At 43.0% G+C, this 20927-nt stretch overlaps 2 protein-coding genes across 11 annotated transcripts in view; one reads left to right on the top strand and one right to left on the bottom strand.

Moving 5' to 3' along the window:
* Positions 1-20927, bottom strand: part of LOC148526449 (zinc finger protein 219-like) — a 37633-nt gene that overhangs the window by 10565 nt on the left and 6141 nt on the right. The window contains exon 1 of one of the 3 annotated variants that reach the window (XM_088469871.1): positions 2541-2799. The exons of the other annotated variants lie outside the window; for them this stretch is intronic. The gene's annotated coding sequence lies outside the window, so the exon portion shown is untranslated. Of the gene's footprint in view, positions 1-2540; positions 2800-20927 lie in introns of those variants that run through there. 3 annotated transcript variants of the gene reach the window in all.
* LOC148526450 (tubulin polymerization-promoting protein family member 2-like) overlaps positions 2038-20927 on the top strand; it is a 133799-nt gene continuing 114909 nt past the window's right edge. For 2 of the 8 annotated variants that reach the window (XM_088469878.1, XM_088469875.1), the window contains exons 1-3: positions 2765-2978; positions 12536-12636; positions 16414-16465. In XM_088469878.1, coding sequence (XP_088326004.1) covers positions 2865-2978; positions 12536-12636; positions 16414-16465 — 267 coding nt within the window. In that variant the 5' untranslated portion in view covers positions 2765-2864. Of the gene's footprint in view, positions 2080-2764; positions 2979-3041; positions 3115-12530; positions 12637-16413; positions 16466-20927 lie in introns of those variants that run through there. The other 6 variants (XM_088469880.1, XM_088469879.1, XM_088469876.1 and 3 more) reach the window with 6 other exon arrangements.

The raw sequence follows: 20927 nt of genomic DNA on the forward strand, positions 1-20927 counted from the left end.
GTAAAAAAATAAAATTAAAAATCTTCACAGTAAAATACAACTGGAGAAAGAAAAAGAATTCTTGCATCCTTAAACTAATTTATATAGTCCTACTGTATACACTGCTTACTGTATATTGTAACTTTTGCATTACTAAAACAATAATTAGTTCACTAAATCGAACACTTAAATTAATATACAAGCATGCCTCCCAACACTACAATCTCAGGGGCTGATTCAGCAGCGCACATTAGTACGTTGGTGATCGCAAATTCCCGATGGTTGGGAATCTGCGCACCCACTGGACCCACACACAGTACGGCAGCAAACTGTCAGTGATTGACAGTCTGCTGCCGTATCTGGGCGGGGAGAGGACTGCGACGGCCTCCATCTCCCAAACCGAGGTGTGTGGCCGCCGTGGGGAGGGGGGGGGGGGGGACGGGAAGGGGAGAGAGGCCAGGATCTCCACTGGATGACAGAGATTCTTGGCCCCTTTTCCTGAACTGCAGTGGCGGGCCTGCAAGACCCCATGGTCACTCAGCCGGCCTGGGATCATGCAGATAATCCGATGCTGTGTCCATGGACGCAGCTCGGATCATTAATGCATGCAGGAGGCATGACGCCTCCTGCTGCATTACCATAATAGCAAGGATGGAATTGCAAAGCTTGCTTGTGTGAGGCTTTGCAATTCCATCCTGTGCTGTATCAATTAAGATGAGCTGAGGCCACCTCTCTTATGGTCGTTGTCTAGTAACACTGAACTAGTGAAAGCTTGATCCCATTGTCCCTTTCCACCACAAAAACAAACAACTCTTTACTGCTGCATGCAACAAGGATGGTTGCACATAGCAGGACAGGAGTGAGAGAAACAAATGGCCTGGCTATTGGGTCAGGCATCCCCCAAGCCTCACAGACACACATTCTTGAACCCGAACTGTGCCACCTAAATCAGGATAGTTGGTATGTTTATTGTGTGACAAAACTATTGTACAGTTGCATGAAACACTACTACATGACACTGTAAAGAGTAGATTAGATTGCCCACATGAAACTCTAGGTCAGCTGTTCTCAATCTGTCGGTTGCAGTGACATGCGGTGATGTCAATGGCTGGTGAGGCACACATGGAGATGAGTCTGAGTGCTGGGAGCCTGTCTCACCCCCTACTCACTGTAACTCTCCTCTAACTACACCAAGCTCCATTGATTCTCCTATCTGCATCTGTCTTCTCTTGCTGCTGAGCTTCAATCTCTAAACACTGCAGTGCACTTCCTGGTCACATGACACATCCAAGGTGTCTATCAGTGCTCAAGGTACGTCCTCCATACTCACAGGCATGCCCCTGATTAGCTTTTTTCTGTGCAGCTTACTGCCTGTGGTGTGGCCATGCCCCCAGCTCTGCAAACAGTGTCTGACTATACAGAAGTGAGGCTGAGCTGTTGCTGCCTCATCTCTTGTCTCCTTGCAGCCCCAGGGAGCTCCACAAAGCTGGAGAGTGTTTTCTATAAAAATGATTACAATAAACAAAGAAGATAATAATTTTTATATCAAATCTCTGGAGTATGAGGCGCTCTGCCTCCCCTGACTGTACGTCCCTAGGTTGCAACCCCAAAGTGGGTCTCAGCAAGAAAACACGAGCAGGGACGGAACTAGCAGCACCGTGGCCTACCACAATGAAGGGGCCCACATGCACCATGGACTGTAAAAAAGAGGGGATACGGGTCTGGCCGGAGGAGAGGAGCAGACCCTCCAACATGACCCGTTCCATTAGGTACAAAATGCTCTGCTTCTGGACTTCCCTCTTAATTTATGATTGCCACCACCTGTGGTGAAACACTTGTCTCATCAATTACCTAGTTCAACACAGGTGACTGCAACCATACATTAGGTGGGAAATCCAGGAGCAGAGCATTTTGTACCTAATGGAATGGGTCATGTTGGAGGGTAGGGAGGAGCCGGGGACCGTCACCCACTATCACCTCATTCAGTCACCCTCTTCCTCTCCCGGGTCACATTAGCGCTCACTTCACTTCTGTTTTTGCCTCCGCAGCTGTACTGCGCATGTGCAGTCTGCTGGCCACACGCGTGGTGGCCATTCTGCGGTAACTTGCTGGGGTCTTAATAATTGTAATTGTCAGACGAGGTCCAGGAGCAAAATAGTTTGAGAACCCCTGTTCTATGTTATAAAGTATACACAAACTATATTTTTAAATACTGAGTCGGCTAGAGTAGTTTGCATACTGAGGCAGCGTTGATGTAGTGGTGCTGGTAGTAGTGTACACTATAGGCCTATATTGGATGCAGTAATGTCTGTCACCTCCCTGCTGTTTCATGGGAATAGTAGTTTTCTACTCTAGTACCGACTCCCGTACACTGATAACTGCTGTGTGTGCTGTTACAGCTGCAGACTATAGCACATTAATATCAGTAACACAATATGCTACTAAAAGTGAGGCCGGGAGGGTCTGCGTCTACTAAGGGTTGTTATTATTGCAGATGCGGGAACACATTTAAATCAATATGTGGTTTCTATGAGAAGAAATGTCTGATAGTAAAAGCTCACATCAATACACCATAGGCATATACTGTACTGTACTGCCAGGAGTCTTCAGTTTGCCAGGACAGGTCCAGGGTTTATTTTTTTTTAGATGCCGGGATCATCCGAGTCCCGAGGTCTGTCCTGGTTGCAGAGACCACAGGACGGGGCTGGGCTGGGCAGGCAGATAGGGGTCGCGGCCACAGGAAGTCGGCTGAAGGAGCCGCTCTTTCTCCTGTTCCCCAGTCACCACGGCGCTATACGCACCAGCCACAGACCACGCACCAGCTGGGGAGATGTGCGAGAGAGATAAAGTCCCAACCAATCAGCTCCTTACTGCCATTATGTAAAATGACAGGCGCAGATTGGTTGGTACATTATCTTACTCCACTCCAAGCTTTGATAAATGATGAGATGACGGTGTATGAGGACGGCTGGAGGGCGCTGATTTGGCAGCTGCCAGAGGTAAGTTGGGGGAAAGTGAGTGTGCGCAGGATCTGCAGGTACTAGGGTGACCGTGGGCAATGCCAGATGGCAGATTCTGTCCTTCAGAGTGCTCTCGCTGTGCAGTACATAGTGCAGCTCACCGAAATGCAGCTCGGTAAGTAAGTACTACAGGCTGAGGCATTTGTTGTTTTGCAACTTTAGTAATGTGTTCCCTCTTCCACCCCATTACCATTGCTGGAGGCTAGTACCTGTCTCTGTTTGCTGCATCATTTTATAAGTTACTGCGTTTTTAGTATCTGTTAGGCTGCATCTTAACGTTCCCTGTTAGTTGGTGTGGCTAACACCCATTTCACACAGCAAAACCAGTTCGCACCCGGGTTATTGTACACTGGTCCATCCCGAGTGAGGGTGCCCATACATCAGAGAGGGTTTTCTGCGATCCTGCGACACGATCGGAAACTCCGATCTGCCTGGTGGAAACACAACCATCGATGGTCAGCGATCCGTCGCAGGATCGCTGAAATTTTCCATGTTAAATGTCCCCGATTAGACAATAGCGATCATTTTTTGATCACGATCGTCAAATCGGGAAAATGCAAAATGTTGGATTTCTGCGATCCTGCGATGCCGGGTTGCAGCATCGCGGCAATCCATCGCAGATGTATGGGGCCCTTGAGACCCCTTTCAGACTGGCGGCCCTACCCGGCTTATGGTTACAGCTAAATCCCCTTCCGTAGATTGACCCTGACGTCATCAGCCTGTGTCCAACGTCATTCCCTACCATCCAAGTGGGCGTAGAGGGGGAATATAATCCTTTGGTGAGCCCGAAGCATGGAAGAGCCAGCAAGGGGCCAACTGCCTTTTTTTAGTGGACTGTGGGGTCAGGAAACTGCACTTCCGCCCTCAGTCCACGTCACTTCCAGGTACAATATCTGAAGGGGAAATATGCCTTTCCTCCGGATTATTGCCAGTTGGATGACGTCACCACAATCACGTGCTGAAACGGCACTTGGAGATGAGATCATCTCCAAGTGTCGGCTCTTCTGAACGGGTCCTTTCATACTGCACCATGAGTTTGATTGAACCCGTGTTCAACCCTGCTCATTACTCAGGTTGAAATGCCGGGTCGCTCGACCCAGGTTATTTCAACTGGGTCCTTTCACACTGCACAGTAACCTTGGTTATTGCTGGCAGTGTGAAAGGGGTGTATAATATCCCTTTTACACCAGAGCTAAAACCCGGGTTATTGCAGGGTTAACCCAGGTAGCTCCTTGGGGGATCGGTATGAAATACAGCCGGACCTATGTTCAAATCCCAACGCTGGAAGACCAGCAGCGGTGAAGATCCCGACAGGGGATTAAAGTAAGTAACACTAAACCTATCCCCCCTAATAACCCTAACCCTCCCTTAGGGGTGCCTAACCCTAACTCCCCCCCCCCCCCAGTGCTTAACCCTAAACCCACCTGTAAGTGCCTAAACCTAACCCCCCGTTCCCGCAGCCTAAATCTAACCCTCCCGTGGCGGTGCCTAAGCCTAACCTCCCCCTGGGGGTGCCTAACCGTAATGCCCCCTTCCCCTAGCCTGACCCTAAGCCTCCAGGGTGGGGTGCCTAGCCCTAAGTCCCCCCAGGAGCACTTAACCTAACTTTTCCCAACCGCAGCTGTCCGTGCCCGCCTCCCGGCTTACCTTCGTTCGGTATGCCGGGCTCTCGGCGTAGGTATAATGACAGGCGTTGAGATTTCGAAGTCTGTCATTAGTCCCCTGCCGGGAATTGACAGTCGGGAAGCCGGCGGTCGGCATTTCGACCGTCGGCTTCCTGATTGCATCCCCTCCTTGGTGTAAAATTAGACAGGGTTGGATTCCTGGGTCGAGTGACCCGGCAATCCAACCCAGGTAACTTGCAGGGTTTAACACGGGAATGACCTGTGAAACCCTGCAGTGTAAATGGCGTGATCCAGGTCATGATGACCAGGAACGCGCTGATTGCCCGGCTTCAGTGGCGCTTGGAGATGACGTCATCTCCAAGCGTCCACTTCCACGCCGGACAAGGCGGGTCACTATAGACCCGACTCAGGTGTGAAGGGCGCCGTCTCAGGAATATCTTGGGTCGGCGCCAGCAAAATTCCGGGTGTGATCCGGTTTGGAACCCTGTTCCAACCTCCGGATCAGACCCGGAATTTAGGTATAAAAGCGGTATAAGTAACAGCTCATATAAATAGTTGTGAATGAAACCCTGTTGTTATGTTGTTTTTAAAGTGACTTTATACTGTCTGCATCAGAAAAGGGTGAAATACCACACAAGAAATGTCACTATCGCTTGATGAACCTATGCAGTTGCTTAAGGAGCCAAGATTTAGGGGGCACCTAAAAGAATGAATAAGACATAACCCCGTTAGCACTTGCTAATGGGGTTATTTCCTCTGTTCTGTTTATAACAAACAGCAGTAAGCTTAGCTTACCACTGTTTTTCACTGTACCACTTACGCTGTATATATGGTATTAGTGGTACAGTCACCACTGCCATCAGTGGGGACCCATCAAACGCCTTTTTGGCTTCAGTGAAGTCTTCCTGGCATTGCCAAGTCCTCACCTGTTGGAAGCTCAATGCAAATATGCAGATGGACTGGTGTTAAATGGGTCCTAGGAGCTATGGGACTTCTTTATTTGGTGTCTTTATATACAGTAGCTGCTCGGTAAAGCACTTGACCGTTTCTGAGAAATTCATTTTGTTAAATGCCAGCGGCATATTCATTAGTATCTATGTGATATTAAACTAGGAGCCCCATTTATTAATGAAGCATAGTTCTTGCTAAAAGGGTTATGACTTCCTTTCTGGATTTAACAAACAGCTTGTTACAGCATCGTTCTCGCCATCTTTAGATGGCGAGAACGATGCGGTCCCCATTGATGACAATGGGAACCCGGTGCTGCCTTTCTGGCTTCAGCGAAGTCTTCCAGGTAGTGCCGGGTCCCGGTGTCTTGCACATGCGCAGACGGACCGTCGTGCATGCGCATTACACAAGACTCCCAGTGCTGGCAGCGTAAGGCTGCCAGCAGAGGAGGAGGACGCTGGACCTCGTCGGAGGGGAAGGTATTGATAAGAACCAGTGGCTTTTTCGTTTGTATCACAGTGATACTAAACGAAAAATGCCACTGGTGTTTTACTTCGTTAATAAATGAGGCCCTAAATATGCTGCCAGCAGTATAGGTAATAAATGGAGCCCTATATCACTTAATCTATGGCTATTTATCACTTATTACTCATTGATAGTGGTACCTACTGTATTACATTATACAGCAGCTGTGCAGTAAGAAGTGCACAATTTATCATTCAACACTCTCCTGATGTACCATGACCCCACATCTTCTTCCTGCAATCTTTTTATTAGCCCTTGCTGGTAGTGTAATGCTCCGACAAAAAACCTCAGTACAGGAGAAACTAATTGCTCAATGGTTACACCCAGACAACATTTGCCCTTCTCTCCACACTTTGCATGCAAAAGCCAATAAGGCCACACATGCCCAGTAACACTGTTATTCATACTACGCATGTAAGAGACAATCCGCTCGCACATGTGCATTACTTTCTGAATCGCAGCTGCCAAAGATCAGGTAAGTACCCATAACTCCATCCTGAGATGGCATTCTGTTTTCATTTAAAACTGTGATAAGCAGAGCGTACCCTAGTTTGATAAATTAACAAGGCCTCGCTTTCTCCATACCTGACATGACAGATTTTGATCAGTGTAGCTGCCGGTGGCTTCTGATCTGTATAGCTGCCGGCGGCTTCTCTATGTCAGTGATATGTTGGGAGTGTGGAGCTGGGCTACAATGAAAGCTTAGCACCACACTCCCAGTTTAATATAATGGAGCATACACACGGTCAGATTTGTCAGATGAACGATTTTACCAAAGTTTTGAACGATTGAACGATTTTTGACTGCATTAAAATGAATGGAATCGTCCAAGTCTGACTGCAAACACATCAGATGTCAGATATCGTTATCTGACCATCGAGAACGCGCATCGTTCATCGTCCATTGTTCAGGTATGTCAGATTTTCCTTCATATATGAACGACTGAACGATTTTTAAATTGTTATCGTTCAGATCTGAAGGAAAAATCTGACCGTGTGTATGCACCATAAGAGCAGAATATGCTGCTGGTATACCACAGGACCCATTGCAAATTGAACAGGACCCTTTAGAAGTCTGCGTTTTTTTTTCTTTTGGAACATACACATATCTACATATTTAAATTTTGCCCTAGTTGACTAAAAATAAGAAATTTAAATGAATTACATTCCAGCTTTTTGTCAGGGTAACAATCCATTGTAAACTGCATGCCTTCTCCCAAGAGTTTTTTTTGTCTCATTACTGGTATTCCAGTTGCAAATATTAACATATTCATCCCCCCAACATTTATTAATAAAAGTCAGGAGCAATTGGGAAAACAAAACTGAAAAAAAAATAATTCTCCATGCTCCTGGTCTATCCAAGCCATGACTCCACAAGCTCAGTCTAGCCCGATGACCACTTCCATATCTGTATCAGTAGTTACTGTAACAGCATGGAATCCAGCCTATTTTACGAGCAGCAGTGAGCATAGAGTGTTGGGAATTGCTGGGAATTATTAGCCAGGTTTGTGTAATCTGTTGAACACTGCTGGGTATGCTGAATTTGGCTGTGCTGCTGGCTATGCAGTTATTTGATGATTGTTGGGAATTTTGCATTGGGCACTTCTGGGCATTACAGTACCAAAGTAAAACATTTTGCTACTGGACAAGCCATGCTGCAATGCTAGGGGTACAAATGCATTTGTTTTGCATGCTGGAAAAATACTATCTGTTTTTATATGTAGCACAAATATTGGACTGCTTTATTTTTACACTGCTAGGATACACCCTTTTATTACTCTAATAAGGCTATTCAATATGGGAGTGAAAACATCGTTTTTGCGTTAATATCGCACTTATGATGTCATTATCGCAGGTTTTAGTTTTACACCGCATTCAATTTCAAAGACCTTTTGCAGGTTCGAAAAGTCTTTGATAAAAAACAGGGATAACTTTTCACCATTGAATAGGTGTCGAAAAAAAAGTGCAGAATTGGGGTTTAGGGGTGCAGGCTTAAAAAAATAGCCTACACCCCTGGGAATGACATTTAAAAAAGAACTGTGTCAAAAAAAGTTTACAAAAAAATAGGGACACCCCAAAAAATTAATTTAAAAATTGGGGTGAAAAAAAAATGGGAAAAAATTGTTTAACAATAGGGAAATAGGTTCAGGGCTATTCTGCAAGTATGCGGCAGGTGTTTTCTAGAATAGATTTATAGTGGCAGGTGCACAAATGCAGAATATTTAAAAACTTACTTTAGGGACATCAAAATATGCTAGTACCCATTTTCTTGTACCCCAAATTTGATGGGACCACTTAAAAAAACGAAAAAAATAACCTAAGTGCTCTTCTGCAACACTTCTTCAATGCGGGAAAAAACACCTGCTGTGGCTATTTAAATCCCCGATTTTCATTTAAAGGCTAAAATGGGGATACCCATAGTGATCCCCCATGTTTTTACAACTTTAGGGGGGTCCTACAATTCTTTTAAGGAAAAATTCGTAACTTTACGCAAATCCAACTTCGCAGGCTCCCGTTTTCGTTAATTTCATATTGAATACGGGGATAAGCGGGTGCGCGCTCGATACTTTAACGCAGGTAAAAGCTCCGATATGAAACGTAAACTTCGACGGCGAAGTTTACGTTTCATATTGAATACCCCTCTAAATCTGTTTGCAATTTTACATTTGCACCTCACATAGTTAAATGAAGATTTGCTTAGGTGTGAATTTGCCTGTTTTTTTTGTTTATTTGGTTCTGCTCTAGAGTCTAAATAAGGCCCAATATATGCTGAGTATAATGTATGGGGTGCTACTGAATATTGGGCCGGATTCAAAGATGGATGCTAATGCAATCGCAGCTGTGATTTTGCACAGAACGCAGCTGCAGAAATATGCTAATAGTTCCAAAGCCTACCAGGTATAAGGACGCACATCAAGCGGCCATCTTGCCCTTGCGGCAGGTCTGACCAGCCGCAGACTCTGCAGCTCTCCTGACACGCAGAGGGCTCTCATGCTACGTAAGAGATCACAAGGGCTAATTTATGTACGCACACGTCGGACACCCCTGTGTTTTATTGACCATCCCCCGTTACCTCCCCCAATTGCTGACTACCTGTCATTCACTTTGAGATTGGATTCTCTATGCGTGTGGAATCAAAAGACGGTCACACCGCTTACGCAATGTAGTTTATACGCAATGGCAAACAATCGCTTGATCTGCGTAAAAATCGCTTTAGCGTCTGCCTCTGAATCAGGCTTATTGTACGATGGGCACTGCTGGATGTTATATGACAGGCATTGCTGTGGCTGCTAACATCAAACCATTATGTCAGTGGCCTAAAGAAATGCAGTAATAGAAGAAAGTGGCAGGGCTGACAGATCTCTGTTTGCTGCGTACTCCCAATCACACAGCCCCTGTTTGGGTACCCAATTTCTTTAGGGCCCCCTACAGCACTAACCATAGGTGTCCCAGATGAAGGACCTCTCCAGTTAAGGTAGCTAGTATATTATTATAATATAATATTGTGGCAGTCAGGAGCAGATTGTCCTGCTCAGCACAGGGGCCTGCCCACTGAAGCTAATTTTCCAGGGGTTGGAGATATGACTTCCAACATATACAGCAGCTTAATAGTGTTATCTAGCTGAATATATTTCTACTACAGGGAAGTTGTGAAACAGTGGGAAACCAAAGGAACGTCAAACTGGTTCATGGCTTCTCACCCTGTCGGCAGACAGTACTAGCAAAATACCTCTGGTAAAAAATGTTTACAAAACTTGCTCCAGCGGCGGAATCTTATACTGGCATAAATTAGTTCTGTTATCTCACTTTCAGATGATTGGTATCTGTTATAAGTGGGTGTGCACAGAGCAAAAATTCATATAGTCATCATATTAAATGCAGTAAGCTGAGATTGGACTGTCAGGAACCAAGTGACATAGGAGCTCATTCAGATCCATTCGCTAATTGCGGCCGCTCGCTTCCAGCATATTTAAATTTGGCAAAGTGACACCAAAGCAGCCGCTCGCTCGGTAAGGCATAAGCACTCCCACTATGTCTTGGCGAGCGATCACTTTGTCAATGTAGATGCCCATTAGCGTGTCTTTACACGCCCTCGCAAATGTTCTCCAGGAAGTGTTTTAAAACATTGGTACATCGAAGACCATCTGATGCGATTGCAGCGCTTGTGGTTGACTCTACCCTCCCGCAAGCAATGCGAGCAGTTCAGGCTAAAAAACAACCAAGTGACGTGTTCAATGATGCTACTTTGCTAATTATGCACACCCATTAAACTCCGTTCTGAAGGCCAGAAACGCCTGCGTTCACACATCCACTCCCCCATTCACAAGCACCTTCCCCTGTCACCACCCGCAAACGGAACATTCTGTCACTCAAAGTAGCGGGCAGTCTGTGTACTACGAGTGCGCTATTCCCCATCGCTGAAACTGGCTTGCGCACAGCGAATTATACGCATGCGCAGACGGGCGACTATCAGTCAGTGTGAGCGTCCGCAGCTTAGCGAGCAGGTCTGAATTGGGTCCATAGCCCATATTGTATAAGCTTGTACTCTCACAGTCGACACTGTCAACTGCCTGCTCATCTGTTTTGTAAATGGTGTTAAATGGGTCCTAGGAGCTGTATGACTTCGTTATTTGGTGTCCTTAATGTAGCAGCTCAGTAAGGAAAGCTTAAGCCATGATCATGATGGAAACATTTTAGTTGTGATAAACATCGGACTTCGAAAAACAGCCTTTCGTCTTTTGAAATGCTTTATCGCTGAATACAACGGCTTGTGCACATTACATAATGTCTGTAAATGCAAGGCTAGACTTTTCAATTAATGTAAATTCATGTCTTTGTGAAGGTCACAAAATGCCCTTCTATGTTGGGCTACCTTTGCCTTCCACCTGACTACCTTACTGTCAGAATGGAGTACTTGTGGTACAAATGACCCTTCCTAAACAACCATTATAGACAACAGTGACACCTCTAGGTTCTATCAGAGGTTCTGTGGATTATTCTGTAATAACATTTGTCTGTTTATTGACCTGATTACAACGTTTAGACATGTGAGATCTGGGCATAATAAGCTATGCCCTTGATCAAATCAGAAACTCCCATGTTTGGGCACATATTATTAAGTGCTCAGCATATAAGAACTGGGCACTGGCAGGTGCATTTCACGCTCTTCTATCTCTAAAGGTTCTACTCAGTTACTGGAGGGTGGTTGCTGTCCGAAATACTGGGGTTCAAGAGGTGAGATGAGAAGGATGGTGACATGCACCTGAGACAAAATTCTCACCTTCCTTTATAAGAATAAGGTCCTGGACTCTCGGGACATCACTACTAGGGAATGCTTTTGGTCTCAATATCTTTAAGTGGTGATAGAAATTTACTTTTTTTTTTTTTTTTAGGGCTTTAAAAGTGGGCTGTTCTGTGATATCCTAATACCCTATGTGTATATTGTTATTTACATGGTGTCACAATAACCGCAAATTCAACTACTCCTTGCTCTCATACATTTAAGTTGACATTAGAAAATGTTATACTCCACAAACCTCAAACTCTTTACACCATTGCTGACTACACACCTGTTGAAAACAGACGCAGCGATCTTAGCTTTAAGGCTCCCTACTCCTGGAAACTGTTCTTTCAGTCCCACAATCCCTGGAGAACAGTTAAATCCTGTTGACTGCAGAATACCCAGGGCTCATCCTATGCTGAATATAGGTCGCCATATGCAAAATGCCTTGGTATCGGTTTTCCTGCAAAGTGCAGCATCCTTTGTTAATAATTACATTTAAAAAATTACCTTAAATCTACAGATTTTTTTTTTTTCCAATAAATTAATGACAGAGTACAACTAAATGATGTTTTCTATTAAAATGTGGTCAAAAGATTTAGGGTTAAATTTACTAAAGGTCGATTTTATTCCATCTAAATCTATCAACATCGATGTTGTATTTCAGGGGCTAAATCACACATTTACTAATAGACATTTTTTTTATATTGATCTAAAAGTGTTAGTAAATATCAATTTAGTCCCTGAAAAACATCGATGTTCGAAAAATCAACATTTTGTAAATTTAGCCTCTGATTTGCAGTTCCCAGTAACTTGATACCCTTTGCTAACCCTCTTCTAACAAATTCTAAATGTATAAAAAGTACAACATAAACTACATTTTGACAGCCTGACAAAAAGCATTGTTTCAGTTCACTCCCCATTCAGACTTCTCAATGGTCCACTCCAAAATTAACATCAATTAAACAACAATTAACGCTCATTATGCATAAAAGACAATGCTTTATAAGGGAACATGGAGTTACAAACAGGAACATGAACCTAAATATAACCAAATGAATATCAAACTTGTCTACAGTGCAATAAAGTATTGTTAATTTGGTGCAAATAATACCAAATTGAATGTAAACAAATCTTGTTATTCATTCCCAAGTACAGTGGTCCCATAACTGTGCAGCAGGGCACCACAGTATATTCACGGGATGCTGGCTGACAGCTGCTGAACCATTGGAACCCAATGAACAAGGTACTACATCCAGGTATGCAGACTGCATGTGTCTCTAGACTGAATTCACATAGGTAAAACATGATTGCATTGTGCTTAGTAAATCTGTTGCGTGCATTTACCCCTCCAATGCTATAACGGTTACTTTTTCTTTGAATGCCTTGGGGAGACCCTTTCAAATTTGTGTTACTGGAAAATATGTTGGACCTAATTTAAAGGGTTTCAAGGATAGATTGCGGTTGTACACCAGATACACACATCACATTAGTCTTTGTGGTTAAAAATTAAAATATTTTTTCCTTTCAATTTATTTTATGTTTTTTATTCAATTAAACTGCTACTAAGTTGGTAGAACATAAATAGTTATTAAGATTAAGTTGTTTGGACTGTATTACTTAATAAACTGACCTATTGGGTAATTCTTTTGGCCTAGGATTGCCCTGAAAAAATACCTGAGACACATAGGGTCAATTAAGCGACATTCAATGTGAGATCGCATGCTGTAGAGCAATGTACAGTATGCACATCACACGTACGTATTGTGGAATTTGCTGCACACCCCTATGGGTGAAGTAGGAGAGATAATGTATATCCCGTTGCTGGCGTTCACACACCGTTCCAATGGTACATCGCTTTCACATTAGCAATGGTAATTGCTGTGATGGAATTGAATTGCCCCCTGAGGGTGGTGTGAAAGCTTGGTGCCCACTGTTCTCTCTCTGTTCTAGACTTATATTTTATACTTTCATCCACATGTTTGAGACTTGCCAACTTTGAGTGCAGCAGTTTGCAAAAGATTTTTGTGACTACAATATTAAGAAATCCTCAGGACAGAACCATTTAGGCACATACAAAGGGGAAGGAAAACATCACTGAGTTGTGAGCAAATACAAGCCAAGCTTCACTATAAGATATATCTACCGGTAGTTTCATTCACATAGCTGGGGCCAGACTATTAGGCTATAAACATCACTTGGTTGATTAGGAATAATACCAAGTACCTGTTGTATGTAGACATTACAACTGATGGGAAAAAGTGCAGCAATAAAAATAATCGTGTAATGTTTATGATAATGGTCCATTTGAGAGGGTATTTTTCAAGGATATAGACCTCATATTGGTGGAAACAACATTAGAGAAAGATAAAGTGTTGCAATAGTTTATATCTCTTGCACAAATCTATTAGCCACATTTATTTTACAGGATCTTTGTTCCTCCTTGTAGCTATTACAATTGGGTTTTTGAAAAGTTTTTGGGTGTGTATCCCATGTGGGAGCATGTCACTACCATGACATGGCAGTGACCTTTTGGGGTGTGATTAAGTAAACGTATAAATGTCAATAAATTGTGAATTAAGCTTCACTACTTATGACTCATTGGCTAGGCTGAATAAGACTTCTGTATTATTTTAAACCACTTTATCTTGAATATGGGATACTTCTGAAAGTTGAGTTCCAGTCTTTATTGCCTTTTAAAATGTACTATGTGTCTTACTATATGTATTTGCTGTGTGAAAGTCTGTGCTTGGGGCCTGATTCAGAGACAGATGGAATTGCAGAGCCTCACACAAGCAGCTTTGCAATTCTGTCCATCTTAATGTAAACGAAGAAGGAGGTGTCAGACACCTCCTTGCTGCATTTGTGGCTGCTGGTTGCTTCAGAGGCCAGGAATCTGATTCTGCCGACGAAGACCCTGGCCTCGTCCGTCCTGGAAAACGTGGGTGATGCCCCTATTTCTGGGAATGGTGACCAGCCACACCCCTGCTCTGCCCCCCAAATGCTGCAGCATGTCTATCAGCGAGCATAATCGCGGGACCCGTTCTGCATATTCGCAGAATGGGTCCTGCGCAGGCATAGACCCCAAACCATCGGAGATGTATGTCCATCATCGGATGAATGTACATCTTTGAATCAGGCCCTTGGCTTTGTATATTTACAAAGCAATGGTAACCACTTTTTCCTTGATTTTCCTTGAAAAAATGATTTATTGCTGCTTTGTCCATTTTACAGAATGGGTTACCGGCAGGGGTTCCAGAGGTGCGGCTGCAAAATTCAAATAGGGGATCCACACTAACTGCCAGTGAGTCCCGGCTGGTGATGATTGGGGTGACAGTTGGTGTGGCTCCTCTATTTGAATTTTGGACTGTGCTGCAGCACCACTGGTTGCTGCATTGAAATCATTGATTTCTCATGTGGTCCGGCGAGAACCTGAGCTTACCACGTCTTCATAGATAGTAAAGGGATCACAAAGTGACATCACTTCAGAGAACTGTAATAAGCTTAACTTATCATAGTTTCATAATGCCAGTGTCAGGCTTAAGATGTAGCTGCTGGAGAGGAGAATAGTCTTCTCTTTATGTTCTCTCCCGCGGCGGGATGCCAGTCAAACTAGACATCCAATGAGGGCAAAGGAATATGCGTGTTGCTTCTTTTCTAAGACAATCCAGAAAAGCTATCATGAACCCCCCCCCCCCCCTCCTAATACTACGCCTGAATTATACAGGTTTTGTGGCTGATTAAAACCAGGTGAAATGCAGGCTTGAAGTCAGCCATCCACAGAACCTGTGTAAATCAAGAGTTTCCCATTTAAAGCGAATGTATGGTATGCTTACACATAGGGGAAAGTGGGCTAATGCCACAAATGGTGTTAGTTAGTGAAGACAAGCACCGTAAAACTAAATCGGAGGCGCTCGCTCTGAATCAAGGCGTTTTTTTTTTTTCTTAAATTTCCACTTCTAGGCCGCTCGCATAGCTGTGGGTGACCACCCAAAGCTTGTGCGAGCGGCCTGGCGATAGTCGCAATTATCGCGACCATCGGCATTGCGAGGAGACCCTGTGGTAGGGTCTCAGCACTCGCAATGCCGAGTGGACTTCCTGCTCTAATAGAGCAGGAAGTCCACTACTGACATCACGAGTGATGTCAGTAGGGCCGCCCAGAAACGGCAGGCGTTCCTTCGGGAATGCCTCCGTTTGTGCAGCCACCCCCCCTACCCACCTACAAAACGGTGTGAGCTGTCGATCAACATCAACAGCCGCCCCGTTTTGTTGTGAGCCCCGGAGCGAGTGAAGTTCTCACTTGCTACGGGGCTTGCGCATGCCGTGCGTGCACACTGGGCCACCATCGACCCGCTTCCAAGAGCTATGCACTCGCGAGCGGGTCTGAATCAGGCCCTAAGTTCTTTGAGCTTGTTAAATAGCCTCATAGTGTTGTCCCCCCAAGAGCACAATGGGGAGGGCAGTAACTAGTGAAAGTTTTAAAAATGCTGTAGATATGTGATATCTCCGGTGTTAAAGATTTAATAAATTGATAAATTACTTGTGCCATAACCTAGCGAAAAACTGACATTTTTGTAGGATTTATGGCATTAGAGACTAATAAATGCCTTATAGTGTATAGTTATTGAGTATTGCAGGTCGAGCAGATCTAGATTGTACATTTCTACATTGGGAATGTTACACCTATATAGTTAATAGTTCATAGCTTATATTTACACACTTTCCAAGAAGCAATTTGTCCCTAGAACAGCTAAATGACATACACTGGTTTATGCATATGGACATCTTTTTCCAAAATGCATTTATGGCTTACTGTGGTAGGTTACTGGATGAAAGAAACCAGTTGCTATGTTCCTCAGCATCTTTCAGCATGCTGCAGGTTCCTGGTGTCGCCACCCACATGAAACATTGATGTCATTGTGCTTTGTTTTTTTTTTTTTTAAAGTCTATTTTTGAGGAGTCTGTTTTTTTTTCACAATTGCAATTATTGTGGGGATATCTTTCAAATTTTAATACAATTTGTGTCTAAATTCCAGAAAAACAAGCATGCTTCCTGGATGCAAAACCCATGATGATCAGTTTATTAAGGTATACAGTTTTTTTTTTTTTTTGTACAGTATATAATGATGGATATTAAATGCCCGTGTGCACGTACCCTATTAATGTAACATTTAAATTTAGAAGAACTGACCATGTCAAGATATTCACTTCCGGTCATTAAAAGAAATCAAGGATGATTTGGTATATTGCTATATTTACACCAACAGATGGTCTTGCTATTTCTCGATAAAACTAAATATATATCATTCAAGCACAGAGATTTCTATACTGGCTATATGTAAGAACGAGCCATAACTACTTTAGCACTCGCTAAAGGGATTATGAGCTATGTTCTGTATTTAGTAAACAGTGGTAAGCAGCTTGTGACTGCACCGATTATGCCATCTATAGATGGCATTAGCAGTACGGTCCCCATTGCTGGCCTTCCAGGCTTTGTTGAGTCTCCGCCAGGTAAAGGTGTAGTGCACATGCACAAACGGCCATTACTCAGCAGCCCATCGCTGGCATTGGTAGGCTGCCGGCAATACTGTGGAGGATGCCACCAAGGAGGAGGACACCGTAGGAATTCATCGGAGGGGTAAGTTATGTTAGTATCACTGTGATACTAAACAAAATATGCCCCAGTAATTAGTATTGTTATTAAATGGAGCCCCTAGGGCTCTATTTAAAAATGAGTCATACCCCTTGCACTCTCTTAAAGAGGTTGTGACATCCATGCAGTATTTAGCAAACGGCGGTAAGCTCAGCTTACACCTGTTTATGACTAACGCTTATAGTCCCCATTGCAGACAATGGGAACCCATCAAAAACCTTTCTGGCTTCAGTAAAACCTTTAGGCTTTACTGAGTCCCTACCGGGTTGCATTACTGCGTGTAAGCGCAGATGGCCATCGTGCATGAGCATTATTCAGTAACCCACTACCGGCAAGACACCAGTGGACTCCTCAGAGGAGGGAGACGCCACAGACCCGGACGGGTAAGTTTTATAGCAAATACCAGTGGCATATTAATTAGTATCAGTGTGATACTAAATTAAATATGCTGCCGGAAACTAGTATCAGTCTTAAATGGAGCCTTTAAATAGAACATACAGCCTTTAAAAAGTATATACAGTACAGTATGCACTTGCACTCTTTCCTTTCTGGTGCTAGTGTCACTGTATATAGATTTGTCCTAATATGGTGGGTACCAAACATATACACTATAAAGCCTAGCAAGAGCTAGTTTACTTATTTCGCTTTAGAGTATAGTCTTTTTTTTAATTTGTTTTGTATGTGGATTTGTTTTGCTTTTACTTTTGTATGCCTCTTACTGTATTTATTACACCTATGTCAGGTACAGTTCACATATATAAAATGCTTGTCAACATTAAGTACGCATACTTAATAGTACATGGTAAGTTTTAGCCATTTCGCTGCTGACGGTTTTTTGGTCCTGTGCTGAGCCAATTTTTGTACATTTGTGCTCATCACATTACAGTATCCATACTGCCAATTATTTTATGCCTTACACAAACAAATATACTTTGTTTTTATTTATAAGTCTTCACATTTTTACAAAATACCACTAATCTTTTTGATCCTTCTAAAGCCTCAAATAAAATGTACCCAAAATTGCAAAAAAAAATAATATTTTTCCTGTAATTGTAAGAAATTGAAGTAAAAGCGCATGTATATATTTTTTCTTTTTTACACACCACAAAGAAATACTTTAGGGTCAGTCCAATTACCTATGAAGGGGGCAAGTTGCAGTTGAACGCTGTACAAACGCTGGCAGCGACACCCGAACTTGCACCTCTCGCTGCCCCTTCTTGTGCCGGACTCGCACATTTTTGTACGCAGCCCTATTGGGCTGTGAACAATAACCTGCAAGTCCGGTGGTACCAGCGGCATACAGCCGCAATTACTCGTGCCACGAGGGGAATCGCTGGTAATTGAATCGACCCCTTTGTGTTTCTTGTTAATCCTCCTTTCCAAAAAAAAAAGCAGGATTCTATGTGGAGGATTTCACATCAAAATCTGCACTTGAAAATGATAATTGTTTTTGTATATTTCTTTGCTAATATTCATCATCTTGATTTAAGCGCTTACTATGTGAAGTACTAATATGGTAGCTCAGCAAGGCCTACCATTTTTTAAACTAGGAAACCTACTGCACTATATGAATGGACAATTATGTGACACAAGATGGGGGTTATCTGGACTTCAGTTACTCCCACCTGTGGAATAAATAAAATTTGAAACTAACCACTAAGAGTCAACATTGTTGAAATGAGGGGACTCCTCTCTTACAAGCAAGGCTGTCGCCACACAGTGCCCTCCCCATCTATGGAAAAACATGTTTACCATAGTGCAGGGCAATATTGTCTGGTGATCACCAACAAGTGGTAGTATCATTTGAAAGAGGGGACTCCCCTCTATTAAATATGTGTACTTCCGCATGTTTAAGTGTTATGGAGGGGGGTGATAGGGGATGCATGCAATAACATCACTTCCCAGTGTGCATCGCTGGTTGCCACAAGTCCTCACCCGTTGTTGGGACAGGTGGATTTAATGTATTTTCTTGTTTTTATTTCCCTGATCACTGTGAAAGACAAGTGGGAATCGTCCTCTTCAATCTTAAGGTAAATGTGGAGGACAAGCCCCACTCGTCCTCTGCAGGAAAGGGGTTAGGCAAAATGCAGTCACTGTACAATATGCAAGCCCTTCCAAAGAGTGTGCTATCCTTCATTAGCATTAAGCTCTATCGTTAATATATTAAATGACATCAGCAGTGTACTGCACCCTGGCTATAACCATTATAATTACATTGCTATCCTGGCTTATTCTGTTTGCATTAAATGTTTGTTGTACCCCTTTCAGACAGTTTGGAACCCTGGGCACTGAACACGGTTTGAAGCTGGGGTTTCAGTACTTACCTCCTTTCACACCTGTGTTATGGAGCCAGGTTATTCCCGAGTCTTGACACTGGACCTGGGTCTTCCAGTGACCCGGGTCTTCTGTCTAACAGTGTATGCTTGGAGATGATGTCCTTTTAGGCATGACCCAGGTCATTAAGACCCGGGTTATGCCTTTCAGACAGTCGGGGCACTAACCTGGGTTGCATGTCCTGGGAATAATCCTCGTCGATTGCAGGGGCACGGACCCGGGACTATCAACCCGGGTCTACTCCTTCCAGACATAAGCAGGACCTGGGTCGACTAGTCATGCCCCTGCAAATTCCAGGATTTTTGCTTATGTCTGAAGGGGTATTATTTATCTACATGAATCCGTATACTGTACATGTTCTTTATTGTCTTCAGAGGAAGATGCTCATTTTTGTATTTAAAATAATTTTAAAAACAAGTGACTTCAGGAACTGCAAGAGGAATTGCATGGTGATTGGTATGTGTGACCACCATACACTCACTCCACTTAGTGTATGTGGATCACACTGAAAATGTTTCTCAATGAGTAATGATAACTTCCAACACCTTTTAAAACTTTTTAGATTAACAAAAAAAAATCTGTAGTATTCAGAAGTTGCTACATTAACACTTTCCTAACTGAAAAACAAAACCTTTTTTTTTCATAACGCGTTACAATATTAGTGATATGGCAAGTTGAAAAAAAAAAATAAAAATAAAAATCATTTAATAAAAGGGCAGTGTATTGTGGCAAAAAAAAATAAATAAATAAAATTATATATATATATATATATATATATATATATATATATATATATATGCTTAATTATTAATTAAACTGCCTAGATCATTTACACATTTACATAACATTTTATACGACATATTTAAACATGAATTCTTTAAAGGCTTAGTACCGGGGCTTGCACACACCATGTAAGCCATAGAATAGGTGACAACAGACCACACGGAATACATGTATCCTATTTTCACTCAAAGCTCATGGGCCATTTTACCACAGGTGTGCTCTACCCCTGCCCATGCTTTTTTCAGTCAAACTAGATGAGAGAGATGCATGGCGCCTGGACTGAGGTGCTCTTTCACCTGAGCCGGTTGTGGTGCTCAACATGACATTGAGAATGTGCAAGCCATATATTTTAAGCTGTACTGTGGCTAAATGGGCATTAGTAAATCTCACGTGCAATAAATTCATATTCTCTATATCAGCAAATATTAAAAGGTGTCTTAAATTAGCTTATACTTACCTTCCTGTCACTCTCAATATATATTTTACAGGATTTCTTGTATGCTCTTTAGTCTTGGCCTATATGTAATCTAGTCACAGGTATTTCTGTTTAATTCTCTTGGACATGTCTCATAGTTGCATTGTTCTGAGCACCACATAGAGCTGTATCCACAGAACAGTCCTGTTTAGTCCAAGTGCAATGTAAATAGAAATACTCTGGCTGATATACAGGCCTTGCTAGAAAGCACAGAAGAAAGTAGAAATATTAAGTAAGGTAAGAACAATGCTGTGTTTTCATTCTGTATGTCTGTCCTAATTTCATTATGTACCTCCTTTATTCTA

The sequence above is a fragment of the Taudactylus pleione genome, unplaced genomic scaffold, assembly GCF_031769625.1.
Source record: "Taudactylus pleione unplaced genomic scaffold, aTauple2 ptg000095l, whole genome shotgun sequence".
Classification (NCBI taxonomy): Eukaryota; Metazoa; Chordata; class Amphibia; order Anura; family Myobatrachidae; genus Taudactylus; species Taudactylus pleione.